Below are 25,159 nucleotides of genomic sequence, written 5' to 3' on the forward strand. Positions count from 1 at the left end.
GAGTAGAAAACAACGGATTTTCTAAGTTGCTTATGTACATTTTACTAGTACTGTTTTTTTTTTTTTTTTTTTTTTTTTTTTTTTTTTGAGTTATGCTAGGAGATTAAATTTAAAAATTAAAGAATGTAGAAATTGATGATTGGATTATTATCTAAGCCTTGATGAATGTGTTCATTCCTATTGGTGACACATCATTTAGTTCCTAAATTTTGTCTACAAATTTAGTTTTTTTTTTTATTATTATTATTATTATTTTATAACATTGTCTTTGTGACCAAACAAGAAATTAAGTGACTTGTAAGACTAATTCCACCCCTAAAGACTTTGCGCCAGCACCAGCCCATTTATCCACTCAGTGAACAGTAATATATCCTAATGAACAGTAATAGGCCAAAGCATCTCCACCCCTAAAAAAATGTGCTGGCACCCAGTCTAAAAATGCGCTGACACAAATGATCTTCACCCCTACAAAATGCGCTAGCACCCAGTCCATTTAAAATATTAATAATAATTTATAAAATAATAAATTAAAAAAATAGTTTTAATTTCGAATAGGATTTTTAACCAATCTCGTCACGCCACGTGTCATTATCTGAACCTACTATTTTGTGAATAGATTTCCGCTAAGATTTTCAACCAATCCCAACAAGTCACGTGTCACTTCCTGTTTACAATAATTTAGCCAAGATTTCGATAAGATTTTTCACCAATCTTGTCACGCCACGTGTTATTATCCGAACGTACTATTTTGTGGATAGATTTCTGATAAGATTTTCAACCAATCCCGACACGTCATGTGTCACTTCCTGTTTACAATAATTTAGCCAAGATTTCGATAAGATTTTCAACCAATCACATAATGCCACATGGCATTGTCCAGAACCTCATCCTTTCTTTTTTTGTCCATATAAACCCTACATCCATCCTCATACTAAACTCAATCCTTTTTTTTAGCTCAAAATCCTTCTTTATCGTTTTCAAATCTTGAGTTCTTACAATGTCTTCTTCAAGGAGAGTGTATAAACAGTTGCAAGAACAGCAGAAAAGGTTGTTGGCACAACAAGAAAAATTGGTCAATCTTGACGAAGGTGGAGTTGGAGATAAGGTCTTCGCAATGGAGGAGGATGAGGATGATCACCATAGAAGGCAGAGGGTTTCACATTCCCGCCGTATCATGGAAGCTGTAGGTTAGATAGCCAAACTCAAACGTGCGGTAAACATCGATAAAAGAAGGGAAAGACGAGGTAAAGATCTCTTGGAAGATTATTTTATTCCCAACATTGTTTTCCCTGATCATGTTTTCAAACGTCGTTTTAGAATGTAACGAAGTTTGTTCGACAAAATCATGAGTGCTGTTTGCAACCATGATCCATACTTGTGCAAAAAGAGGATGTTTTTCATGTTCTAGGTCTTCTTCCTGAGAAAAAAATTACAGCTGCCTTGCGAATACTTGCATATGGAGCATTTGCAGATCAAGTGGATGAGATCACAAGGATGGGAAAAACAACTGTTCTGGACTCCCTGATGCGGTTTTGCTCTGCAATTGAAGCCCTCTACACCAATGAATACCTCCGGAAACCCACGCCAAGGGACATGAGAAGGCTTCTGAGGAAGGGTGAGATGCGAGGCTTCCCTGGCATGATTGGAAGCATCGACTGCATCCACTGGACTTGGAAAAACTGTCCAAGTGCGTGGCCAGGAACTTATGGCAACAGAAAATGAGTCAAAAACATCATTTTAGAAGCAGTGGTTTCATTTGATACATGGATTTGGCATGCTTTTTTTGGTGTTTCAGGAGCTCAGAATGACCTAAATGTCCTTGCCCAATCTCCAGTGTTTGACAAACTACTACAAGGAAAGGGGCCGAGATGCACATATTAGGTTAATGGTAATAAATACGAGGGACCATACTACCTTGCAGATGGCATTTACCCAAGATGATCAACGTTTGTCAAAATAGTGCCACATCCACAGAGTGAAAAAGAAAAACATATAGCAAAGTGTCAAGAGGGGTGTAGGAAGGATGTCGAGCGTTGTTTTGGTATCCTGTAAGCTCGTTGGGCGATTGTCAGGGCCGCAGCTAGAATGTTTGATGTCGAGGCTCTTCGATCCATCATGATGACGTGTATTATTCTCCACAACATGATTGTTGAAGACGAGTATGATTATGATGTCGTCGATGAATACGAGCTGGATCCGATGAACAACTCAAGAACACAAATCTACTATGCTCATGACTAGACCGAAGATCCCCGTGCAACATGAGTCGTTGGAACGAGATGAATGTTACAATGAATTGATCATTCAACGGTACACTTCATTGCAAGAGCCATATTGGCACGTAACCTGCCAGAATGACTTGATTAAGCACCAATGGGGATTGCACGATGGCGAAGACAATTAAAATGAGGCTTGTGGTTGAAGAATAAAGTGTATTGTTTTTTAAGTAATCTTATTTAGTGTGTTTTTTTTTAAGCTAGAACGTTAGGTTATGTAATTTTATTTGATGTTTTTTTTTTTTTAAGTTTATTTGATGAGTTTATGTAATCTTATTTGATATTTTAAATAAAGTATAAAAAAATAAATTTGAAATTGCATAAAGTTCTAAAAATAAATAAGAAATTACATAAAAATTACATAAGAAATTAAATAAAGTTCTAGAAATAAATAAGAAACTACATAAGAAATTAAATAAAATTCTAAAAATAATAAAAAATTACATAAGAAATTACATGAGGGTTAGGTATTTATAGAAAAAAATAATAATTTTTTAAAATTTTTCTGTATTTCAAAAAAAAAATTCATAATTTTTAATAATTTTTAATGTTGTTAATTAATCTGGACTGTTGGATTTGAAAATATTCAAATCCAACAGCCAACGAGTTGCCACGTGGCCAATGGTCATAATTCTGACTATTGGGCCTTTTTTAATTTTATTTTTGGGGGAAAAAACGGGAACCGCTGATATGTGATCAAACGGTCCAGTTTAAAAGTGAAATTCAAAATTTTTTTACGTTGGAAATCCAACCGCATAGAGTGGGCCACGTCTCCCAGCCTGGATGCAATTTGAGTGCGCTTGCCAGCGAGCCTCGCCTTTGATTTTGTTGTATGCTAATCGCGCCCACTCGCGAGTGAAGGCCACAAGCCAAGCTCAAAAAAACAAACGGGCCGGTCCCTTGGTCAGTCCATTTTAGGCTGGGTTGGAGACTAGCTTGGGCTGGGTACCAGTCTATTCTACGGGTTGGAGTGGTTTGGCTGAGCCCCAATCTGTTTTTTCCACTGGATGCTGGTCTCCTTTGCTTCCGGTGGAAATGCTCTAGGATGGTAAATACCAAACTAATGGCGGATGTGATTGTTATCCATTTGTGATACCAATGTTTTTAGGTAACATCACATTAAGCAGGTTTTGAGCCCTTGAGTTAGGGCTGGTTTGGTATTGATGTGCTTTGAAAAAACACTAATTCTGCTGTACTGTGAGAATATGATAGTGTTTGGTAAACTTTTATGTAAAACAACTATGATTATATGAAATGACTAAAAAAGGTATAATACTAGATATGCCATTAATTTAATTTTCTTAACAAATAAAGGTGAATTACTAAATATACTTTATTTTTTAAATAAAAATATTTATAAACTTTATCTTAATATTTATAATTAAGAAATTTAAAAAAAAAAAAATTTAATGCCTAAAAATTAATAAATCTCTCTCTCTCTCTCTCTCTTATCTTCTTTATTTCCAACGCGCTACTCCATTTGCTCGTCCGTCATCACCTTCACGAACAACCCTCCATTTCCATTTCCAATCCCATCATCTTCTTCTAGGTTATGCAAGTTCTGGTGGATTATTTGCTGCCGCCACTCCCCCATCATCCTTCCCAATCAATTTGTTGAGTTGCTTTTTCTTCACTAGCTTTTCCTCTTGGGCTAGTGGTCTGTGGACGAGAAGAGCGAAAAGGAAGAGAGAGAGCTTCGGTAAGGTTTCTTGAGACTCTGCGGGAACACTTTTCTGGAGAAACACAGAAGGTTGCGAGAGAGAAGTAGAAGAGGAAGGCACGACTGATGATAGAGAGAAAGAAGGTAGGATTGGAAAATTGAAAAGTTCATTTATTTTTTACTGTTCACCCATGTTTTACCAAAATAAGTTGTTTTGTTGAAGCTGTTACTTCCAGCTTCTGGTTTTCAGCTTTTATTTTCACCCATAACTTTGAAAAAAAAAAAAAAAAAAAAAAAAAAAAAAAAAAAAAAAACCTGATTTAAAGTGTTTACCAAACACTTAAAATGCTCCAACATTTTTTTATACCCACTTTTTTTTTTTTTTTTTTTTTTTTTTTTTTTTTTTTTTTTTTTTTTTTAAGTTAAGCTAAGCCAAACTAGTGCTTAGTAGAGCAATCCTCATCACTAGATTGCTGACGAGAAATAATTTCAACACATCATGTTTCACCTTTTTACACAACTCTTCCTAATTTTAACCGTTGATTCCCCTTCAACTATTACAATATTAGGAAAATTAACGAAAAGTTCAAAAAAAAAATTTAGTTTTAATGAAAAATAACAAATAAAGGTGTAGTGAATAGTACTAGGGAAAGGTAAAAATGTGGTTTTTCATTAAAAATGAACAGTACCGGAAGTGTTTCGTTAAAACTCCCTACAATATTCCCACCTACCTTCATAAGAGAATATTGATTATGTGTGGGGTTTACTCTTTTAAGTATTTTGAGCGGGATGATTAGGATGATGGTTTTCAATCTCCTTTCCTTTTCTTTTATGGCGTGTTTACATATAGGGAAAGGTTATGGGGGAATGGGAGTCATTCCCCATTCTTGATTATTCCTCCATTTACCAACTTTAGCGGAATGTACAGTTCTGCGAGCTCCACATAAAATCAAGATTTCAATTCATGATATTGCTGAAATTGGATTACCTAGAAGAAGGTAGTACTTGTATTCCCAGGAGAAAGCTCCATCTAAAATCAAAATTTCCTTCCCAAAATACCCTACACCTTCGGTACTCATTTCCATCTTCTCGTTGTCTTCAGCCATCCTCTCCAGCAGCTATCTGCTCCTCTGCCACCTCCTCTAGCTCCACCACCCCAAAATCGTCCACGTCCTCCTCCATAGGATTCAGCATATCATCATAAAAGGATACAAGGGATTCGCTATCAATCACAGTGCCTAGATCCCTCTTTGCCTCCACATGTGTTGCCATGTCGAACGGTTTCGATTTGGGGCTCGGCTACTATTCAACCCAAAAAACCCATCGCTCCCTGCATTTCACCTTTATCATTTGTGCCACACCTTCCACCTCCCCGTGTAGCCATGCCTTACTCCCCTGCCACTGCCTCACAAAACCCAACCACATATCCCCCAAATAGGATTCAAGAATTTATCAACCCAACCCCAAATAATAAACCCACAGATCCGGTGAAGAAATCACTTAAAACCCAGAAAATCTTGAAATTGAAATACTTGGTAGGGAGGAGGGGTGGTGATTATGGGGTAGGGTGAGTGGCAAAGATGAAAGTGAGGGAGAAAAGGGGAGGGAGGAGTTCTTATTTTCTGTTGGGGAAGTCTGATAGATGTGGTTTACAATAATGACATTTTGTGAAAATGTTATTAAAAAAATATCAGAAAGAAATAAAACAAAAAAATAAGGGCATTTTAGTGATCATATTGATTTCTATTCTGATTCAGGTGAATTAGTAAACAACTTATATGAATTTTGTTTCATTTTTAGTTTGATTCCAGAACATTTAAGTAAACAACTTCAACATGAATCTGATTCTGACTCCTCCTCAATCCAATTCCTCCTCAATTTAATTTCTCCTCAATCCAATTCCTCTATTTTGATTATGATTACGTAAGCGAGCTCTTAATTCAAACAAACAACAAAGAAACAAAACAAGAGTGAGGGACCCAAAAATCATGACTTATTTCAAGTACCATTTCACTATCAGAGAATGACCGTGATGCTTGTCTTTGCACCTGATTTTTCACACCTATATTCTAATTTTAGGCACCCAAATAAAAGATTTGAAGATACTTTAGAGGCTTATTGGGGAGGATCCATATATTAAGCCAATTATCTCAATAGCCACTTTTTCAATCAAGATAATTAGAAAAACTGTTGAAATTGATTGATTTATGATATTAGACAATCCAAGACACAAAGATGTTAACGGAACTCCAAAGAAATTATTTTACACTCTTTGTAAATGATTTTTTTTTTTTCCAAATATACAGAATTTAGAGTGGTCACAATTGAAAATAAAATGAGAAAAAATCGTTTAAGGTGGTTTGCACATGTGAACCGCAGACTTCTAAATACTCCGGTTAGAAAATACGATTATGAAATAGAGTCTTAGAGCAAAATGAGTAGGGGAGGACTTAGGAAGACTTGGAAATGAACTCTAAGAAAAGACATGAAATACTTGAAGCTAACGAAAAACTTAGCACAAAACTAAGTTCAATGGCGTTCTAAGGTTCATACAACCACCCTATTTAGTGGAATAAGTCTTTGTTTGTTTATATGAAAAAATTGGAGTGCAAATTAGTTTTTTGGAGTCCAATAATTGTACCCCCAGGGAAATTAGCTATAAGATATTATCCTAATTATCTCAAGAGGAAATTGTAACAATGGTCCATCAACTAAAAATCCATAACTATTGGCTCCTTAAGCATCTATAATCCTTTTTATCAACTCTATCAAAATGAGTCATGTTGAGCAACCATTGCTCTAATTGGGTTAAAGTTGGCAGACCATTTCTCTAATTGGGTTAAAGTTGAGGGAACATTGCTACAATTTTTCTCATTTGGTTTTTCATATTTGCCCCTTGATTCAGCGTCATGTGCATGCACGTGACTCATTTTGACAGACGTTATAACGGAATTGACGAAAATAATCATAGATGCACATTATGATGAGTTTAGGAATCAATAATCACGGAATTTTAGTTAAGATGTCACTACTCCAATTGCATTAAAGTTAAGGACCATTGCTACAATTTCTTCTTATCTCAAATATATGGTTTGGTTGAATATTGGTTCTTTTAAAAAGAGAGAATCTACACTCAGTATAAGAGGCAAACAAATAACCCAAGCTTTAGTTGAAGCTCTTTCAGCTTCAAGTCTCTTTAGTTCATCATCTTGCAACTTTACACAGTTCATCTTCCTTTTCGTGCCGTTTTAGGTCGACTTTCGGATAAACAGTTCCTTAATGCAAAGCAAATTTGAAAAATAATTCATGCATTACTGCCTAAAACTACCTGCAAGGAGGTAAATTACAATTACAAATAGTTTGCAATGTAATACTAAATTACATGGTACGTAGTAGTTATATTGCTATATGGATTGTATCCCAACTTTCCTACTCTCATCTCACTCAGTATGTTTTGCATTTCTACCATCCCCTTAAACTACATTTGCGCGTAAGGTACCAGTTCGGTAGAAAGAATCGCAGAGCGCGCTTTGCTTATAGCTGATCGTAACTTGATTACCGAATGAAGGCCGCACATGCTAAGATTAATGGTGCACTAGAGAACTTGACTCCTCTCTGGTCTCTGGAGAAGAAAACCAAACAAAGCTATGCATTAGCAGAGTTTGAAATAAGGGTTTTTAATCTTTGGCATGCTATTGTCTTTATTTAATCATTCTATGAATATAAATTTCGATGGACAAGTAAAATAAATGGACGAAAACTTGGAGGAGTTCTGATATCTTACTTCTGTAAAGAGGAAAGTAGTCCACAATATATGGTATTGTCAGGCAAAGAATTTTCGTTTTGGTTGCGATTCACGACACTCAAATAAGCTTCTTGGCCTAGATACCATGAGTCCAGATTCTGTGCACGAAGGTTCCAAATTCCGGCATTGTCAAGAACAACCAATATGGCTGTCCAAGATCCAGGGAAGACCTATAGCCATATGAGCATGAAGCAAAGAATTAACAATACGCAATCAACCTAAAAGTGGATCAACCAAGAATCTTGTTCCATTCCATGCGCATGTAAATGTGCACGAGTGCAACAAGCCCATTGAACCAAGGTGTACCTGTGTTGTGCAGCGAGCAACGCCATCCCATTTGCTGCAAGTGCTTCTGCTATTCTCTGTCCACACTCCCACATCCATACTACAGGGCAACATCAAATTGTTCAATCATGTTTGTACTTTGGCAGTTCCATAATTAGGAACAGAGACAGATTACGAACTCAAAACTAAAAGCTCACCCCCGCGACAAAAATTGTAGAGCCATCCAAATGGTAGTTCCGAACGGTGGTGTCATTGTTCTGAAAGATGATTTCCATGAAACCTTTGAAAGTACCATTAATCAGGGATGTGTCGACTTTGGCAGGTCTGTTCATCAGTATATTCGGGAAATCAAGCTTGTAAACCCCTGAAATGTTGAACTTTTGGGCAAGCTCAAGGGGCGTTGAAGGTGGTATGTACGAAATACCATTGAGGGTAGTGCGCCACTTCCCATTTATAACTTCTGCGGGTCTATTGAGGATGACGTATACATCTGTAACAGTGACTTCACCGTATTAAAAAGATCCTTTGGGTTTGGAGGGCAGCACCGGCGGAAAAATTCCACCTGCAACTGTTTATGATTTTTTTACGTCCTAAGTTGGTCCTAAATTTTTAAAAGTGGACTCAATATGGACAATGTTGAAGTTTGTTACAACCATACATAAGTTGGGCTCAGATACAACGGAAGTTAGTTATGACTGTGAGCAAAAATATGAATTGAGTCTATCTACGATATGAGCACTCTACAAGGATTAATGGAGATTGGAGAGCAAAGATGAAGATGAATACGACAGGGCATTCGAAATTGATACCTCTTTCAACGTTGAAAAGAAAAAGTATCACTAGATAGCTAGTTAGTGATTGTGAGTAGTTTCCACAAGGGGTTGTAAGTTAATAACTAAATTGGATTTGATTCAAAAATAGAATAATTACCAATTAAGACTATAGTCTAGCGTGTTTTTATTCACTAGTAAATGAGAGGTTTGAGATTCGACTTACATAAAATCATAAACCACATGAAGATACATTCTTTGTGTTGATTTACATTTCTAATTATGATTGACTTATTATGTAATCTAGTTCACTCCTATATTCTATAAAATATCACATCTTCTTAAGAGTATAATATTATTGAATGGGTAATACTAGAGAGACTAAATTTGCTAACTAAATAACGTGTCACCAATATGAATGAGCAGGTTTATAAAAAACTTAAGTAATAAACCAATCATCAACTTCTATATCCATTAGTTTTTAAAATTTTGTTTACAAATTTAATATTTATAGCATCACTCTTATTGTATAAAAAAAAAAAATAATGATTATATTGGGCCAACATCATGGCCTAGAAGGCTAGAAGCACTATCCAACCCAGTTATCTGACTCAACGTTTCGGCTTGGGACGAAGGCCGCTGAGTTTAATACGGCAACGGGATCAATGGCCTCTCAAATGATGGAATCCACGATACAAAACTCAACAACTGGAGCAATTATTCTGTGTATTTGGCACACGTTGTTGTAGTGTTGTTACTTTTTTAAGAGATAAATATCAATCAATTTTTTTTATAACACATTAATTTTCAATTATTTTAAAAATAGTTCCAAACAAGCCCTATGATGTTTTCTATAACATTATATTATGAATGTACGAATGAGATCTTTATAATTATAATGAAGAAAGTAGAGAGTTGAACCAATAATTGAAATGTATACACGTTATAATCCCCTAAAGGAAAGAGCAAAGAGAGAAGAGAGAAATAGGAGACAAAGATTCGGAGGAGAGGTCTGTGAGGAGGACAGGAGCAAAGAGAGAAATGAGAGAAATAATCAGATCATGTGAGGGATAGAACCAAACTGGATTATCTTTAAAGTCAAAAACACGTTTTCTCTCCAGTTTCCCAAACTGCAAACACTCTCGAGTTTTCTCTTTTGGTTGCAGGTTTGGTATTTTTTTGCTGCGGATGTCTTGGTCATTTTCTCTGGTGTTGCTGGTTGGGTAGCTGCTGACAAGACTTTCGTGATGATGACAATGATGAATACGACTTTCTATAGTCAAATATTAGGATGTGAGCTTTAGCTTTTGCTTATATAATTGGGCCAGACTTTTATGTATATGTCTCTTCATAATGCATTGGGGTTGTAACCTTGTTTCAAAGTAATGAAATTCACTTTTCAGACCAAAAATAAAAAAAATCCCCTAAAGATTTGTTTAGCAGACTTGTCTTCAATCAATCACTGAAGTTAGTGTCCATAAATTCGTCCAAGACAAAATCATAGTAACTTATACCCAAGTAATGTCTTAGTGTAATATTGTTATTATCTTTCGCAAGCTACCTTTGGCTTCCCATGTGTCACAACATTATCATTTTTCATAACCTCTCGAAATTTTTAACGTATCGAAAGACTATAATGCAGATAATATTATTTGTTTAAAAAAAAAGTAAATTGTAACAATGGTTCCTTAACTTAAATCAAATTGGAGCAATGATCCCTCAACTAAAAATCCATTATCATTGATCTCTCAACTTATCAAAATGTGTAGCTATAGTCATTTTTATCAATTTCGTCAAAATTTTGTCAAAATAAGTTATGTTGGAATGACCATTTATACAATTAGGGTCTCTCAACTCATCAAAGTGTGTAATTATGGTCATTTTTATCAACTACGTCAAAAATTTTGTCAAAACAAGTTATGTTGGAAGGATCATTGCTACAATTAAGCTAAAGTTAAGAGATCATTTCTCTAATTGAGTTAAGGTTAAGGGACCAATAGTAATAGATTTTTAGTTAAGAGATCATTGCTCTAATTGAGTTAAAATTAAAGGACTATAGTTACAATTTACTCTTTAAAAAAATACTGACTGTAATGAGTTTGTTACCGATTGAATTCTGACAAAGTGGCTCGTTATAGAAGCATCTGGAAATATGTTATCGCCCACAAATTACTTTGTGTAGACATGTAGTAAAATAGATGTCAAATCAATGTACGAGTTAGCCGGATAACACGAAATTTGGACCATACATGATGCATGTGAAGAAAGACATATCTCCTGCTCATTTTTGGCGCGGCTATATCTTATATCATATTGGTCTATGAACAATGATTATGTGTCAAATCAACATATTTTGTCGCTAACTTATAATTATGAACATGAAAGCAATGCATGCATAATGTCACGACAAAAAAACTGTCGCATCAACAATTAAGGGATAAATACACAGGTGTATGCGTATAATTGTATGTAAAAAAAAATACAGAAACAAAATTATATACAAATTATAGTACGCAAAGGAAAAAGAAAGAAAAACGACACTTAATGACACGACGCTAAACTTTTATGCATGATCACATGAACGACAAATTTATAAGAGTAATGCTAAGAATATTAAGTTTGTAGACAAAGTTTTAAAAATTAAAAGATATGGAAATTGATGATTGGTTTACTTACATGTGGATAAAGTTCTTCCTATTTTTATTAGTGACATATCATTTAATTTGCAAATTTAATCTCTTTAACATTACCCAATTTGTAATTGTATACAAACGTATGCGAAAAAATCGCATACTCCATACAGATCAACAAACAACCTTTTTTTTTTTTTTTTTTTTAACGCGTCGTTGATCCCTTTTTTGTGTACAAGGGTCAAGGTCCAATTTTCTTTGCAGTGGGAGAGTGACCAAATACTACTCAATGTTAATAAACATTTGAGCAATGAATTTAATTTACAAAATGTTATTTTTATTATCTATTTGTACTATATTTTCAATAGAGATGAGATTTATGGGTGTGTTTATTTGATTGGACTGTTTCGGATTAGATTAGCTTCAAAAACTATGTTGGACTGGCTTAGAATAGATTAAGTTGGACTAATTTAGTAAAGCGTTTGGTGCATTGTCAGACTAAGGAGAAGGATAATGAAAAAGTAATTAATCTTTTTAAATTTGTTAAAAAAATATTTTAAAATTATAAAATCCAAAATATATATGATTAATAAATCTTCCATTGCATCCCCAACTTTATGATTAATAAAATGAGTGTAGACCAACTTCCGGTAAAATAAACGTTCAGTAACACATTAAAGTTTCAACATGCTAGGGCATACGTGACATACGACATGTGTTTCACAAATCGTACACATAAATGTGACTCATCAAAATCGCTCGAGTCATTAAGAAGGACTCCGAAACTCATCAAATGTTAATTGCTGGAGTAAAATCACGAACCGGTGCGCAAATCGAGTCCTTTTGTCAATTAATCAAGCCCACAATCAAGGCGAAATCCATCTGTAGGCAAGGCTTGGAGAGTTAAATATGAGGCTCCATGACAGAGAAAAAGGACCCAAAAATCATTCAGGCCTAGACGCTAAACCTTTGAAACTCTGAAACTCTCAAACACTTAAACCCTCCAAACACTCAAACACTCAAGAAGACTTGTCAAACCCTCCATGTTCTTCGTCAAACCTGTGAAGAACCACCAAGCACCCCTACACATGCCCATTTATCTATTGCTAAGAGCTAAAACCTTGCAGCACCTGTTCAACCAAGATCAAGTCATCGCAACTCTTTGATTAACACACCTTACATTTCAGAGATCGAGTCAAATGATCAAGTTGCAAAGAGATTGTAACCCCACATTTACATTAGTACAATTATTATTTTGTGCATGTGTTCTCGTGTTATTTGCTATAGGATTTTCATGTTTATAATGAGAACTAACAACTCCTCCACTATCGTAACCTCAACTCCTCCATTATCGTACCCCTTACTCCTCAGCCACAACCAGCAGCAACTCCTCCATCGCAGTCCTAACTCCTCCATCAAAGCCCCAACTCCTTCATCACATCCCTAACTTACTCCATTAAAAAAAATAAAAATTAATGGGCTAATTCTTGAAACGTGAAATTGATTCAAGCATTGCATGGATTTTGAGGTGCAGAAGAAAGAGGACGAGCAAGGGTCGCGTGAGTCGAAGGCAAGGGTTTCGTAGACGAGTCAATGGCCTCTGGTCTGAGTAGTTCCGAAATGAGGCCGATTTATGCCCATGATGGCTGATCTATGCCCACAACAGTCAGGGGTGGAGGTTTATGGATATTGTCGGAAGAGAAAGAGTCGCAAGGCAGAAGAGTGCAGAGAAGGAAGAAGGTCTTAGCAGTCAAGCTCTCACGAAGAACTTTTGTGAAGCGATTAAACTTAGTCCCACAGCGTAACCAACACTGGACTACATTAATAAATGGTCCGGTCTCATCCAGTGAGAATTAGTGAGGCCAAACAAATGCATCTTAGATGTGTTGGATGACTTTAGCTTTATTAGAGAGATAATACACATGATGGTACAAATAGATGATAAGTATAACACTACCCTTAAATTTAACTGTCAAATAGTTTTTAGCACCAGTGGCATAGCCATATTAGCACAAGGAGGGGCAGCCGCCCTCCTATCATCGAAAATCACCATGAAAGGTGAGGAACTATGTTTAAATCCTCCTTCAAATAATATGGTTAATTCAAATCTTCCTTCAAATATTTGGAAAACAATTACTTTTATTAATAGTGAGTTTATGTGATGTTTTTATAACATACAATCTACCGACACAATTATAACTTGTTTATATTAATAAATTAAGAAAGATACTAATATTATCTACTATCTAAAAAGATTTGATTGTCTAAATTTTTTAAAACATTTTACCGTTTTAAATTTCGTCTCTCCTTACAACAATTTCTAGTTTCGCCGGTAATCGGCACTACATGACATACATGTACCAAAGTACGAAGATACCGAAGAAAGATCCAGAAGACAGACAGCGCTTTTGGTTGGTTATGACGTCTAAAATTATGAGGTTTGGACTGTAGATTTTAACTGTTTAACCAATATCTTGCTCCTCGTGCCCAATCTCTTCTCCAAAACTCTATCCCAAATCTCTCCACCTCCTCCGCCGCCTCCTTTTCCTCCTCCTCGTGCTTATCAGATTCCACGACAAAAATACCACAAAATTCCCGCCAAATAACCACAACTACCGTTTACGTACCCACATGGCAGGCCCCCATTCGGCATCCACTTACACACTACAAGTCAAAAAACACAGAGATGCACAGCCCCGCGGGCCCCACCTTCCCAACACCACTAATTGATCACTCTCCTAATCCTCTCTGTACTCAAGCTGGCACCGCCGTCTCCTTCTCCACTTCTACTAGATCGATACCACCACTCCCAAAATCTTCTAATCCCACTCCCAATCCCTCCTCCAAAACCCTAACCCTAATTCTCCAAACCTCTGCAAATATCACTACCAAAAACAAAATTCTCACTTCAGTTCGTGCTTTTTAGTTGACTCAGGCATTTTAACAAACACTTCAACATGCTGCGGCTGCCGCAATTCACCTGCTGTTTCCTCCTCTTACTGCTCCCGTTGATCACGTGCTTGAATTCGAAGCCGACGACGGTGTACGACGTGCTGCGGGCCCACGGGCTTCCGATGGGACTGCTGCCGAAAGGGGTCGTCGATTTCGAGGTCGACGACACCGGCAGGTTTACGGCCCACCTGGATCAGGCCTGCAATGCCAAGTTCGAGAGCGAGTTGCATTACGACAGAAACGTTTCGGGGATGCTGAGTTTCGGGCGGATCGGATCCTTGTCGGGTATTTCGGCGCAGGAGCTGTTCCTCTGGTTTCCGGTTAAGGGTATCCGGATCGACGTGCCCAACTCCGGCATCATTTACTTCGATGTCGGCGTCGTGTATAAGCAGTTCTCGCTGTCGCTGTTCGAAACGCCGCCTGATTGCACGGCCGCCTCCGGCAGCTTTGAAGCCATTGGAACCGTTTCCAAGGTAAGTTCCAATCTAGTCTCTCACTTGTTTTGGAAATTGATAATTGGATTGATTTTTGATGAAAAATGAGACTGGAATTGTGTGATTGATTGCTTGATGTGCAGAGTAAACCGGGGAAATTGCGGTCCAAGCTCAATTATGAACTCGGTGGGAGATATTTTGTGTAGAACTTTGGAGGGAGAAGTGGTTTGGAATTGTGAGTTTTGTAGAGTCTGGATTAGTGTGTGTTGGGTTGAGTTTTTTTTTCGGTTTTCAATGGCCAGTGAATTCGATTTGAAACCGAAGATTGGAGGAGGCAGAGTTAAAACAGTCAGTTTGTTGTGTCTCAGCTACAAGAAGATTGAGTGAGGCAGAAGAAACAATGTAGTCAGGTGAAGCCCAAATCAGGTGATGCATCTGCAAACAGGTTTTATGTTGTATTTTTAAGCTCATAACTGGTATCGTGAAAATGGTATAAAAGGTATCAATAAAAATCCTTATGTTTTGTAGCAATTGTATGTGGAGGTTTTATTCTCGGTCTTTTCTTTTATCGATACACACGCTATGTTTTAAGTTAAATTAATCTAAACTAAAAGGAGCATATTATTGTGGGAAGGAGCATAACTGCTCTAGCCGACGTGGCTACACGTAAATGGAGGAGTAAATGAGAGGAAGAGTGCTAACCCATCTTATGTTGTCTAATTCTATTTACAAATCCAATTTCAATTGAGGATCTAACTTATTAGGATTATGAATGATCAGGTCTAAAACCTTGAAGGACTCTGTGTCAGTTGTCTGAGAGAGTTAGAGCAGATGCTTTGATTGATTAGTGATGTGACTCTAATCAAAGTAAATTCCTTTTGCACTGGATTTTTGTTCCGGGAAGTTTCTGTCCGATCAAATTTTGGTTTCTTTCATCCTTCTTTTCTTCTTTGTCAGAGCAGAAGCTCTGCAGATGGTATGTGTAATATTTTGTTCATTGAGAAATGTTAGGGAGATCTTTGCCACCTCATGTTTTTAGCACAATATTTTATAATGCTGGCACGAGAATTAATGTTAAACTGTGAGGTAATAGAGAATCTATAAAGAGTCCCACTTTGAGTCAGTCTCCTTGGCATTTACCTTGTTCTTTTATGCAAGCAAAAGTATGGGAACTTCGAATGTAAGCGTAATGCTTTTAGTTACTTGAACTACGAGCCCTTTACGTGACTATTTTTCTTTCAGCTACATGTGTTCCTTCGAATAGTTGAGGCAGACTAACAATATAGTAAGAGCTCTCTTGTGGCAGAATTTCCTATATGTCAGTATTTTGAGTGGAACTGTTCCTTTAGCTTCAGTTTTTGAAGTGTTGTGCACAGGATCACTCACTTTAGGGTTTAAGCCTTCTGCACTCAAATTTGTATGTGGCTTCTCTGTGTCCTATTTTAGCTTTTGACATGTTTTCACACCAACTTCGGTTTTGAGAAAAGAAAAAAATAAATAAATAAAAAAGAAGAAAAAAAGAGCAAAACGCGAACTTTGATCTCTTCACCATCGACTCTTACACCGAAGAGATAGAGATCTGATATGAAAATCCCCAAGTGGCAATGGACCCTTCCAACCACTACCACAAGTACGGTATCCCTTTCTACACCGCTGCTTGGCTCTCCGGCCTCAGCAAATCCAAATGACCCATACTGAATTAGCCCAATTTGATTCCGCCTCCGCTTCTCTCTTCAGTCACATTAAATTTGTAGACAATATTTTATAAACTAAATGACATGGAAGTTGATGATTCGAACCTAACAAGTTGTGATTACCACTCACCCCCATGAAGCATTATTATTGAGCATCGAATCATTTAGTGCAGGCGTATCCAAGATTGTAATCATCGTATTTATAGTTGAAATTGAAAGAGACGCATGCAAGAACTCATAAAACAACAAAAGACGGGTCCCCTCTACCGGAAAATGTAGAAAGCTCCCGGACAATGACAAGAACATCAGTCTTAAAATTACAACAAAACCAAGGGCATTTCTGCAAAAAATAAAATCAAATTTCCCATCTTTTTCACCCGGCACGTTACCCCATCACGGACCGTCCATTTCTATGATCCAAATTGCACCCAACTTACAGAGACCCATGAAAAGCTAGAAACCCTGTTTAACACGCACCAAAGGTCCAAAACACTTCCCCACCTTCCTCTCTGTTTTTTCAATCGAATTTTATACAAATAAAATCCGCTCAGTCTATCACTTCATCTCTTCCCAACGCCACCCAAAACCTCGCCGGAAACAACTATTCTCCGGCGGAAAACCCCCTTTCGCCACCGACCCATTACCATGTCCACCACTCCCATCTCCTATCCAATAACCTCAAGACCCTTTCTTTCTCTCGCACCTGCCACCGCAGCCTCAAAACTCTTTGCACGCCCGACTTCCCACACCAAAAGCTCTCTCTTATCCTCCTATCATTTCCTCAATAGGGTATTCAGAAATGGGGCTGCTCTGTCGATAAGAGCTTGCTCGACGTCGCCGTTTATCGGCAGAGTCGGGTCGCAGAGGAGGGAAGGCAACGCGTCACTGCTGTCGTTTGGGAAAAACCCACCAGCTGAAATATCGAAAGGGGCTTCCGACGACTCGTCGTCGTCTCAGGTCTTATCTGCAATGCTTCCTTTCGTCGTTGCTTCTACCGCCATTGCTGCTCTGGCTCAGCCGTCAACGTTCACTTGGTAGGTTCTGGTTTTCTTGAATTTTTATTTGGTTTTGAATGATTGCATGTCGAACTCTTGTGGAATTAGCAAGTGGGATTCAGTTTTTTGCAGTTTATGAAAGTCCAAGTTGGATTATTTTATATAGGGATACATATTACTTTCGTTTTTGCTGGGATAAGCAAGGATTAAAGTTATAAATTAATCCTGGATCATTTCAGTCAACTCTCAGTTTCTGAGAATTTGGTTTAGAAAAATTTAAAGGTCGTGAGCTGGGAGTCTGGGACTGCTTGCATGTGTTTGATTTTAGGCACATGAGAGACTTGATTTTTGTTAATTTAGTTTAACGATGCATTAACTCAAAATTAATATAGGGTATCCAAGGATTTATATGCCCCTGCTCTTGGTGGGATCATGCTGTCAATTGGAGTCAAACTGTCGATTGATGATTTTGCTCTTGCATTCAAAAGGTAATATCTTTATTCAGCGTTGTGTATATATTCTTCTCACTGTCATTTATTTATTCTAATATGTTAGCGAGGTTTTGAGTGTGCTCCCAATATTCTTTACTTCTCATCTGCTGCAGACCTTTACCCCTCTCTGTTGGGTTTATCGCGCAGTATGTACTGAAACCGGTACTTGGGGTACTAATTGCTAACGCATTTGGCGTGCCAAGGATGTTCTACGCTGGCTTTGTCCTCACTGCTTGTGTTGCAGGGGCTCAGCTGTCTAGCTACGCTAGTTTCTTGAGCAAAGGAGACGTGGCCTTGAGCATTCTCCTCACCAGCACCAGCACCATTGCTTCCGTGATTGTAACCCCTTTACTAACTGGCCTTTTAATCGGTTCTGTTGTTCCGGTTGATGCTGTTGCCATGTCAAAGTCGATATTGCAGGTAGTTGGAGTTTAGTAATACAGTGTTTTACCTTCTGCGGCTATTATGCTTAAATAGACATTGACATTGTTATTTTACATGTAGGTGGTTCTTGTTCCGGTCACAATTGGTCTTGTGCTCAATACTTATGCAAAACCAGTTGTCAATTTCCTTCGACCAGTGATGCCAGTTGTTGCTATGATATGCACTTCATTGTGCATTGGCAGTCCTCTTGCAATTAACCGGAGTCAAATTCTATCTGTAGAGGGTTTCCGGTTGATATTTCCAGTCATAGCATTTCATGCGGTGGCCTTTACACTTGGATACTGGGTATCCAAAACTCCAGGTTTGAGGTAAATCTTCCTCTGTCATAGAATGTTAAAAGTTCGTGCTTGGAAGTCATGTGTTGTCCACTGTGAGGAAGAGTTGTGAGCCATTGGCATAACAACCTTTGTTGCCGGTTACCCTTGTTTTGCACTTTAATTCCTCCGCCACCATGTTTCAGTGGAGGTCCATAGTTAAGTGTTTATCTTTTATCCCTTGACGATCTTGCAACTGGCTTACATGGTTGATCGTTGCATCCCCAGTCTCAAATTCTAAATCATGTTATTCATTCACTCTAGCAAGTATCTAAGACTCGTCTGCTAATAGTTTCTAGGAGAGTCATTAAGCTCACTTGGTTCTAAGAAATGTTACATTTCAGAAATTTAAAGCTGGTGTCAGAAGTGTTTTAATATCCCCATGTTCCGTTATAGATAATGTTATTGTTGTCACCTCAGGCAAGAAGAAGAAGTTAGCAGGACACTTTCCTTATGTACGGGAATGCAGAGTTCCACTTTGGCAGGGTTACTTGCAAGCCAATTCCTTGGGAGCAGCCAGGCCGTTCCTCCAGCATGTTCGGTTGTTGCCATGGCCATCTTGGGCCTTTTTCTTGCATCTTTCTGGGGCACCGGCTCTCAAATCAGAGACCTTCCATCCCTACTAACACCTCGAACAGGTTCTCCAGTGAAGGCTTAGCAATGAAAACAACAATCAGAGAACTCATGGGGCATAGATAACGCTAAGTTAGTACACACTGATGGTCGTGGTTACTAGCACAGAACATTACAAGGACGATACAACAAAAAGGAAGATCGCTGTCATGTTGAACCACCTCAACTGGTTTGGAAAGCAACTACTGCTTACAGAGAGGATCGGGAACCGAAAACAGACAGACGGCGGGAAAACATAGTTTAGGCTAGAGCTGTAAAGTTGTAAAGCTCTTGTACTATAGGTGTGTATCTTTATGTTACTTTGTAAGTAATGATCCAAAGGTATACATAAATGTTGTCCTCTCTCTCCGGCCCAACATAGATAGACATTTTATGGGCTGACCACGGAGTGCTTGTTAGTTGTGATCTTGTGCATAGTAAGAGTTCACTGTTTACACAGATTATTCCTTGTAAAATTGACAAAAATCAGTTACTAAGGGTCTCTTTGTCAACCTAACGGCAAAGTGATCCTTTGCGTTTTCAACATAGAACGCATAGAACTCTCAGCTGGTCTATATTTTGCTTAATTACATGGACGCTTAGCTGGTCTATATTTTGCTTAATTACATGGACGCTTACCTGGTCTGTCTTTTGCTTACATGGACGCGTAGCTGGTCTGTCTTCGGCTTACACGGACTCTAGTTCGATGACACATTGATAACAAATAAGACCTTTTTTCTTTTTCAAGAAAAAAAAAAAAAAAAAAAACCTTATAGATACAGAGAAACAGAACATATCGGAAGTGACATCAATCCAGGGTAATGAGGTTCGGAAGCAGGGGGTTTTGACGGACAAAGGGACCAAATGGTGTTACAATTTGCAAGTTTTAAGTGTTATTTGGTCAGTTTTCAGAACGTTATAGACCTAAATAGCAGGGACGTAAGTAGTGCCCTGTTATCCCCAATGGTTTTGGCCCCTCCCGATCCCACTATTTCTCAGACCTGCAACCGTATCCTCTAACTGCGTTTCTCGGCTATCCCGGAAGGTGTGTAGGGTTTTTGCTCGGGTGGTCATACCACCACCTTCCGTCTGTGTTCTTTTGTTGGCACGATTACTTGTGGGATATATTTTCCCATGAGTTTCATTCTCATGATGGCTGCAGATTTGAGTTTTGTGGCATGATGAAGGTGGGTGGAACCTACTTGATTTTCGATTTGGAGGCTTCGTTTAGCTGGATTCGGGTGCTTGCAAGAGGCGGTGTTTCGTGGTCGACGGTGTCGTGTACTTAAGAGTTTTTTGTTTTTCTTATGTTTTTGGGATTCATATTTTAATTTTGGGCTTTATTTGTAATTAGATTCTAATATGTAAATGTTAGTTGTTTTGATAATGAAAAATTTACCTTTGGACCCCAAAAAAAAAAAAAGAACAGCTGGAAAGTAAAACGTTAACGCTTTGATTTTGTTATACTACTTAACCCTGTGTGTTTGTGGTAGTTTTCAATTGAGGCAATTCCACATTAAAACCACGCTGGCCAGATTCTTTGTTTTTGTGTTTTTTTTTTTTTTTTTTTTGGCAACCCAAGTAACACGACCACAACATCTTCTTTAGAGCATTTTCAATGAAGTCCTTAAATAGAGTCCTTATCACCCTCTACCACCATATGTTTTTTAAGTTAAGAACTTTGTGGCTTCCAATCGGGCGGAGCTCTAGTCCCTATAGTAGAGGGACTGGCAGGAGTCTATATAAAAAAACACTACATGGGCCCCATATGAATTGTGAGTGAGTTGTAACCACTGCGTGCAATACAAATGAAGCTGTTGTGCAACAATAACAAACCTACCAAAAAGCGCAAATAAAGCTTACTTGCCTGGCAAACCGTCAAGGCGTCCCACACATTTTTTTTTCCTCCTTCTTCCTTTACCAATGGGATCCGATGATTCAACATTTTTATTGGACTTTTTAATCTTGTAGTCCTAAATTTAAGAATTATACTATGAGGATCATCCATTGGAGCTCAAATTTCTTGAGCGACTCAAAGATTCCTTTATGTCTCTAAAAGAGTTTTCATATGTGGTGGTTGGAGTCCCTAAATAGAGAATCTCATTAGAGATGCTCTTAGTCATTTCCCTTTTTGGATTCGTATTTGTTCAAACCCAAAATGTTATTTTGGGCCAAGCTCAAAAATATTCTCGGCCCAAAGGCGTTTGTTTAGAATCTTGTCATGGGCCGGCCCTGTCAAGGTTGGTCAAATCCTGCTACAAAGAGGATTATTTCGGATAAAGGTGAAGTAGTTGAGACCTAGTATGATAAGGAGTCCTAGGGATGCTAGGACTCGGGAAATGAATTAAACGTGGGTTCAAAGTCCCAATTGAATTAAAATTGGTCGAGTCCTAGTTAGATTAGGTTAAGGAGTCCTAATCCGAGTGTGGTTCTAGCTTGGCCATGAGATAGTTTGTTGCTATAAATAGACAAAGGAGTGCATCATTCAAACCCCCTCCAATTCAACACACAATCTGCCATGCGCAAACCCTCACTCTATAAGAAACCTCTCAACAACCTTGAGATTTTTATTTTTATTTTTCCGCAAACACATCTTCAGTTTGGATAAACAGCACTGTGAAGACAACCAGCGACATCTTTAGTTTGGATAAACAGCACTGGAGACGTAGAATCAACCGACGAAGGAGCACCTTCAGTTTGGATAAACAACACTGCATTGAGGCCGACTAGTTACCTATCCAAGTCTCGATCAACAAGGATTCTCGAGTCTATGTTGGTAGAGGTCATCTCATCATCCTTTTCAACAAAGTGAGGTGTTACCAGGTTACAACATTCAGCACATTGAAAGTCGAATTTAATATTTGAACTTCGCATAACTAGTAGCCTTATCTTCAGGCTCTAGAACCCGAAGGTCGAGACGTGTTCCTTCTTTAGCCACAGTTGCAAGATCAAGAAGTTAGCAGTAGTCCCAACGCCACATCAACATATTTTACTCCTCAGCTGAGCTTGACCGACAAGTTGGCACACCCAGCACATAATCGAATAGCGTAGTTAGCTTATTACTTACTCAGCCTGCGTGCCACGTAGGCTTGGTAGTTTTTAGAGTCAACAGTATTACATTATTTTTTACTTGTTAGGCAAGTATTCCATGCATATAAAGAAATGCTATAAATAAGGTACTTCATACAATTAATCAGAAAGAAAGTTAAGGTTCCACTATTAAACTAATTGGCTATATAGCCTAATTGCTTATAAGCATATGCAATATACTTTTTTCCTATATGCGGGTTTCATACTCTCAACTCGCCTCCTCATGTGTGGCGAATTTTAACACGTCAACACAAATTGGGTAATATGAAGTATGTGTGGCCGTTGGACTTCATACATGAGACCTCTGGTATCTGAAAGGAAGTTAAGATTCCACCATATATAAAACTAATTGGCAATATGGGCAATAACCCAACTTACTTATAGGCCCATGCAAGGTCTTTTCTATCACCAAATTCATTTTCAACACGTTCCAACGCGTATGACGAATTTTCAAGCTTAGCACGTGGATAACACAAACGGGGTGACATGAAGCAGGTGTGGTCATTAGGCTTCACACATAGGACAACCTACTTTGACACCATGAAGAAGTTGAGGTTCCACCATAAACCCAATTGATAATATAGACTAACCCAATTACTTATTATAAGCACATGAAAGGTTCATTTTTTACCCGATGTGAGATTTATACTCTCAACAAATCGTCGGTAAAAACTTTTGGCTAATTAACTGATAGAAAGGAACATAGTGAGAAAGTTCTAGGGTTTAGTCATGAAAAACCATACCTTTAAAGGCCGGCCTTTCTTCTCTTCTTCGTTTTCCATGAGCGACCAACATCCAAACTAGCCGTAGTATGCTCGACGACACTATGACCCTTTAAAAAGCGGAGTTTTGTGATGTGGTTCTCATCAAATCCATAATTACAAGAATAAATTTACATAATTTCATCAACATGTGATATCTACAGTTTTATTTCATAACAAACCAGAAATGAAAGAATGAAGAAGAAAGTATAAATTGAGAGAAAGAGAGAAATGCGAAAGAGTACTGTATTCTGCAAAACTAACTTTACAATATAGTCCTTCTTTGGTATTTATAGTAATCTAGTAGCTTAATGAGTAAGCTTTCTCTCTAACTAACTAAGTCTACCAGATGATGATACTTGGCATTACAAGATTATTCCTAACTATCCAATCTTCACTCAATACTCCCCTTCAATCCAAACTAGGAATTCACAGAATTCTAGTTTGTGATTGGTATAGTAAACACCCAATCATCACTCAATGCTCCCCTTTTCCAAATTCAACTAGGAAAACCAAGCTTGAGATTTGAACAATGCTGCAAAAACAATGATCCGTGAAGTCCCTTGGTAAATATATCAACAACTTGATCAGAAGTGGAAATATATTTAGGCACCCACTCTAGAATTTAAACCATTACCGGATCATCTCAAGTATCACCTCCCGTTCAAAGATCAATTCCATGCCATGGGACCTAGGGTAGCTTAAAAGGAGGTATCGTCTGGCTAGAAGACGTTAAAGCAAGCGCTTCTTGGGAGGCAATCCATGCATTCAAATAAAGAAGACCTAGGAATCTCCAGCTCCACAACCAGATTTGCGTTCCTAAACCCTACTCTTTATTGCTTTTACTTTGCCATGATTGTCATGTTTGTTAGTTGTGTTGTTTCATTGTTTGAAACATTGAGGACAATGTTTGGTTTAAGTGTTGGGGGGGGGGGGGGTAAACAAAGTGTTTTTCATGAAAATTCGTTGGATTTTATCACCTATCACTTCTAAAGTTATTTCTCACTGTTTTTAAGTGTTTTTAGTGTGTTTTGAAGTATTTTTATGTGCCTTAAACAGAAAATCCGAAAATTTGAAAAAAAAAATTGAAAAAGAGTGTTTAAAAAACCCAAAAAGAATTGTTTTTAGAGTCGTTTTTGTTTTTATGTTTGTTTGTGTCTTAGGATACCTTCCAACATAATGATGAGGATTTGGTTTTTAATTGCATGACTGTTAAAGAAAGTTACAAACATGGATGGAAGTTTGATATGCTCTTTGGTTTATGCTTAGTTGTAGTTGTCATTTACGAATTCACATGTAATCACAAAAAGGAAAAAAATCAGTTTTTGTAACATGCTTGAAGGAAGGAACTTAAACTAATGCTACAACCCTGAGAGACTTGAGCCTAAACTTTGTTTGGAGAGTTATTAATCTTGATGTTTTTGTTTTCTAAAGTCGTTGCACGATCTCATTATTTTTTGCTTGGTTGCTACTTAGAATGCGTTTTATCACTATAGTTCCAAATACTAGAACCCATGCCTGTTTCATTCAAAACATAAAATTGAGTGCATAACATATAACAAGATAAAGTTGTTTAGTTAAAACCAAAGCCAAAAAGCCTTACCCTTTGCATATGTATAGTAGGTTGAGCCCATTTGAGCCTTATTTAGCCTATTTTATTTGTTAGCCACATTATCCTTACCTAACTTAGAATAGGACTATCCGTACCCTTGTTCTTAAAGAATAGTGGAGCATGACTTAGAGGGGATTCCTTTTGATCTACAATTTGCGGAAAAACAAGTGTGGGGGAAGGTGTTTTTCATGGAAATCTAGGAGGATGCATGTTTTATGTGCCAAAGAAAAAGAAAAGGACACGAAAAAAAAAAAAAAGAAAGAAAAGAAAAAACATGAAAAAGAAAAGAAAAAAAAAAGAAAGAAGAAGAAAAATTTGAAGAAAAGAAAGAAAA

The 25,159-nt window shown here is 37.6% G+C and overlaps 2 protein-coding genes and 1 pseudogene across 4 annotated transcripts; 2 read left to right on the plus strand and 1 right to left on the minus strand.

Moving 5' to 3' along the window:
* Window positions 1-7,716: 7,716 nt before the first annotated feature.
* Window positions 7,717-12,522, minus strand: LOC137728332 (monocopper oxidase-like protein SKU5; annotated as a pseudogene).
* Window positions 12,523-13,886: 1,364 nt separating this feature from the next.
* On the plus strand, window positions 13,887-15,935 carry LOC137729698 (uncharacterized). Of its 3 annotated transcripts, none has more exons than XR_015952549.1 (3): window positions 14,177-14,851; window positions 14,956-15,238; window positions 15,593-15,935. XR_015952549.1 is itself a non-coding variant. In XM_068468705.2 (2 exons), exons 1-2 carry the CDS (start codon window positions 14,384-14,386, stop codon window positions 15,016-15,018), a joined length of 531 nt encoding a protein of 176 aa, XP_068324806.2. In that variant the 5' UTR covers window positions 13,887-14,383; the 3' UTR covers window positions 15,019-15,343. The 3 variants fall into 3 exon arrangements, 1 of the variants encoding a protein (XP_068324806.2); XR_015952550.1 differs by having other exon boundaries at window positions 14,179-14,851; window positions 15,405-15,935; XM_068468705.2 differs by lacking the exon at window positions 15,593-15,935 and having other exon boundaries at window positions 13,887-14,851; window positions 14,956-15,343.
* Window positions 15,936-16,944: 1,009 nt separating this feature from the next.
* Window positions 16,945-19,922, plus strand: LOC137729011 (putative sodium/metabolite cotransporter BASS3, chloroplastic). The gene is made up of 5 exons (XM_068467828.2): window positions 16,945-17,540; window positions 17,894-17,989; window positions 18,106-18,412; window positions 18,497-18,744; window positions 19,171-19,922. Exons 1-5 carry the CDS (start codon window positions 17,152-17,154, stop codon window positions 19,406-19,408), a joined length of 1,278 nt encoding a protein of 425 aa, XP_068323929.2. The 5' UTR covers window positions 16,945-17,151; the 3' UTR covers window positions 19,409-19,922.
* The last annotated feature ends 5,237 nt before the right edge of the window (window positions 19,923-25,159 follow it).

Source organism: Pyrus communis, chromosome 10 (assembly GCF_041283825.1).
Source record: "Pyrus communis isolate YQ-2024b chromosome 10, ASM4128382v1, whole genome shotgun sequence".
Lineage (NCBI taxonomy): Eukaryota > Viridiplantae > Streptophyta > Magnoliopsida > Rosales > Rosaceae > Pyrus > Pyrus communis.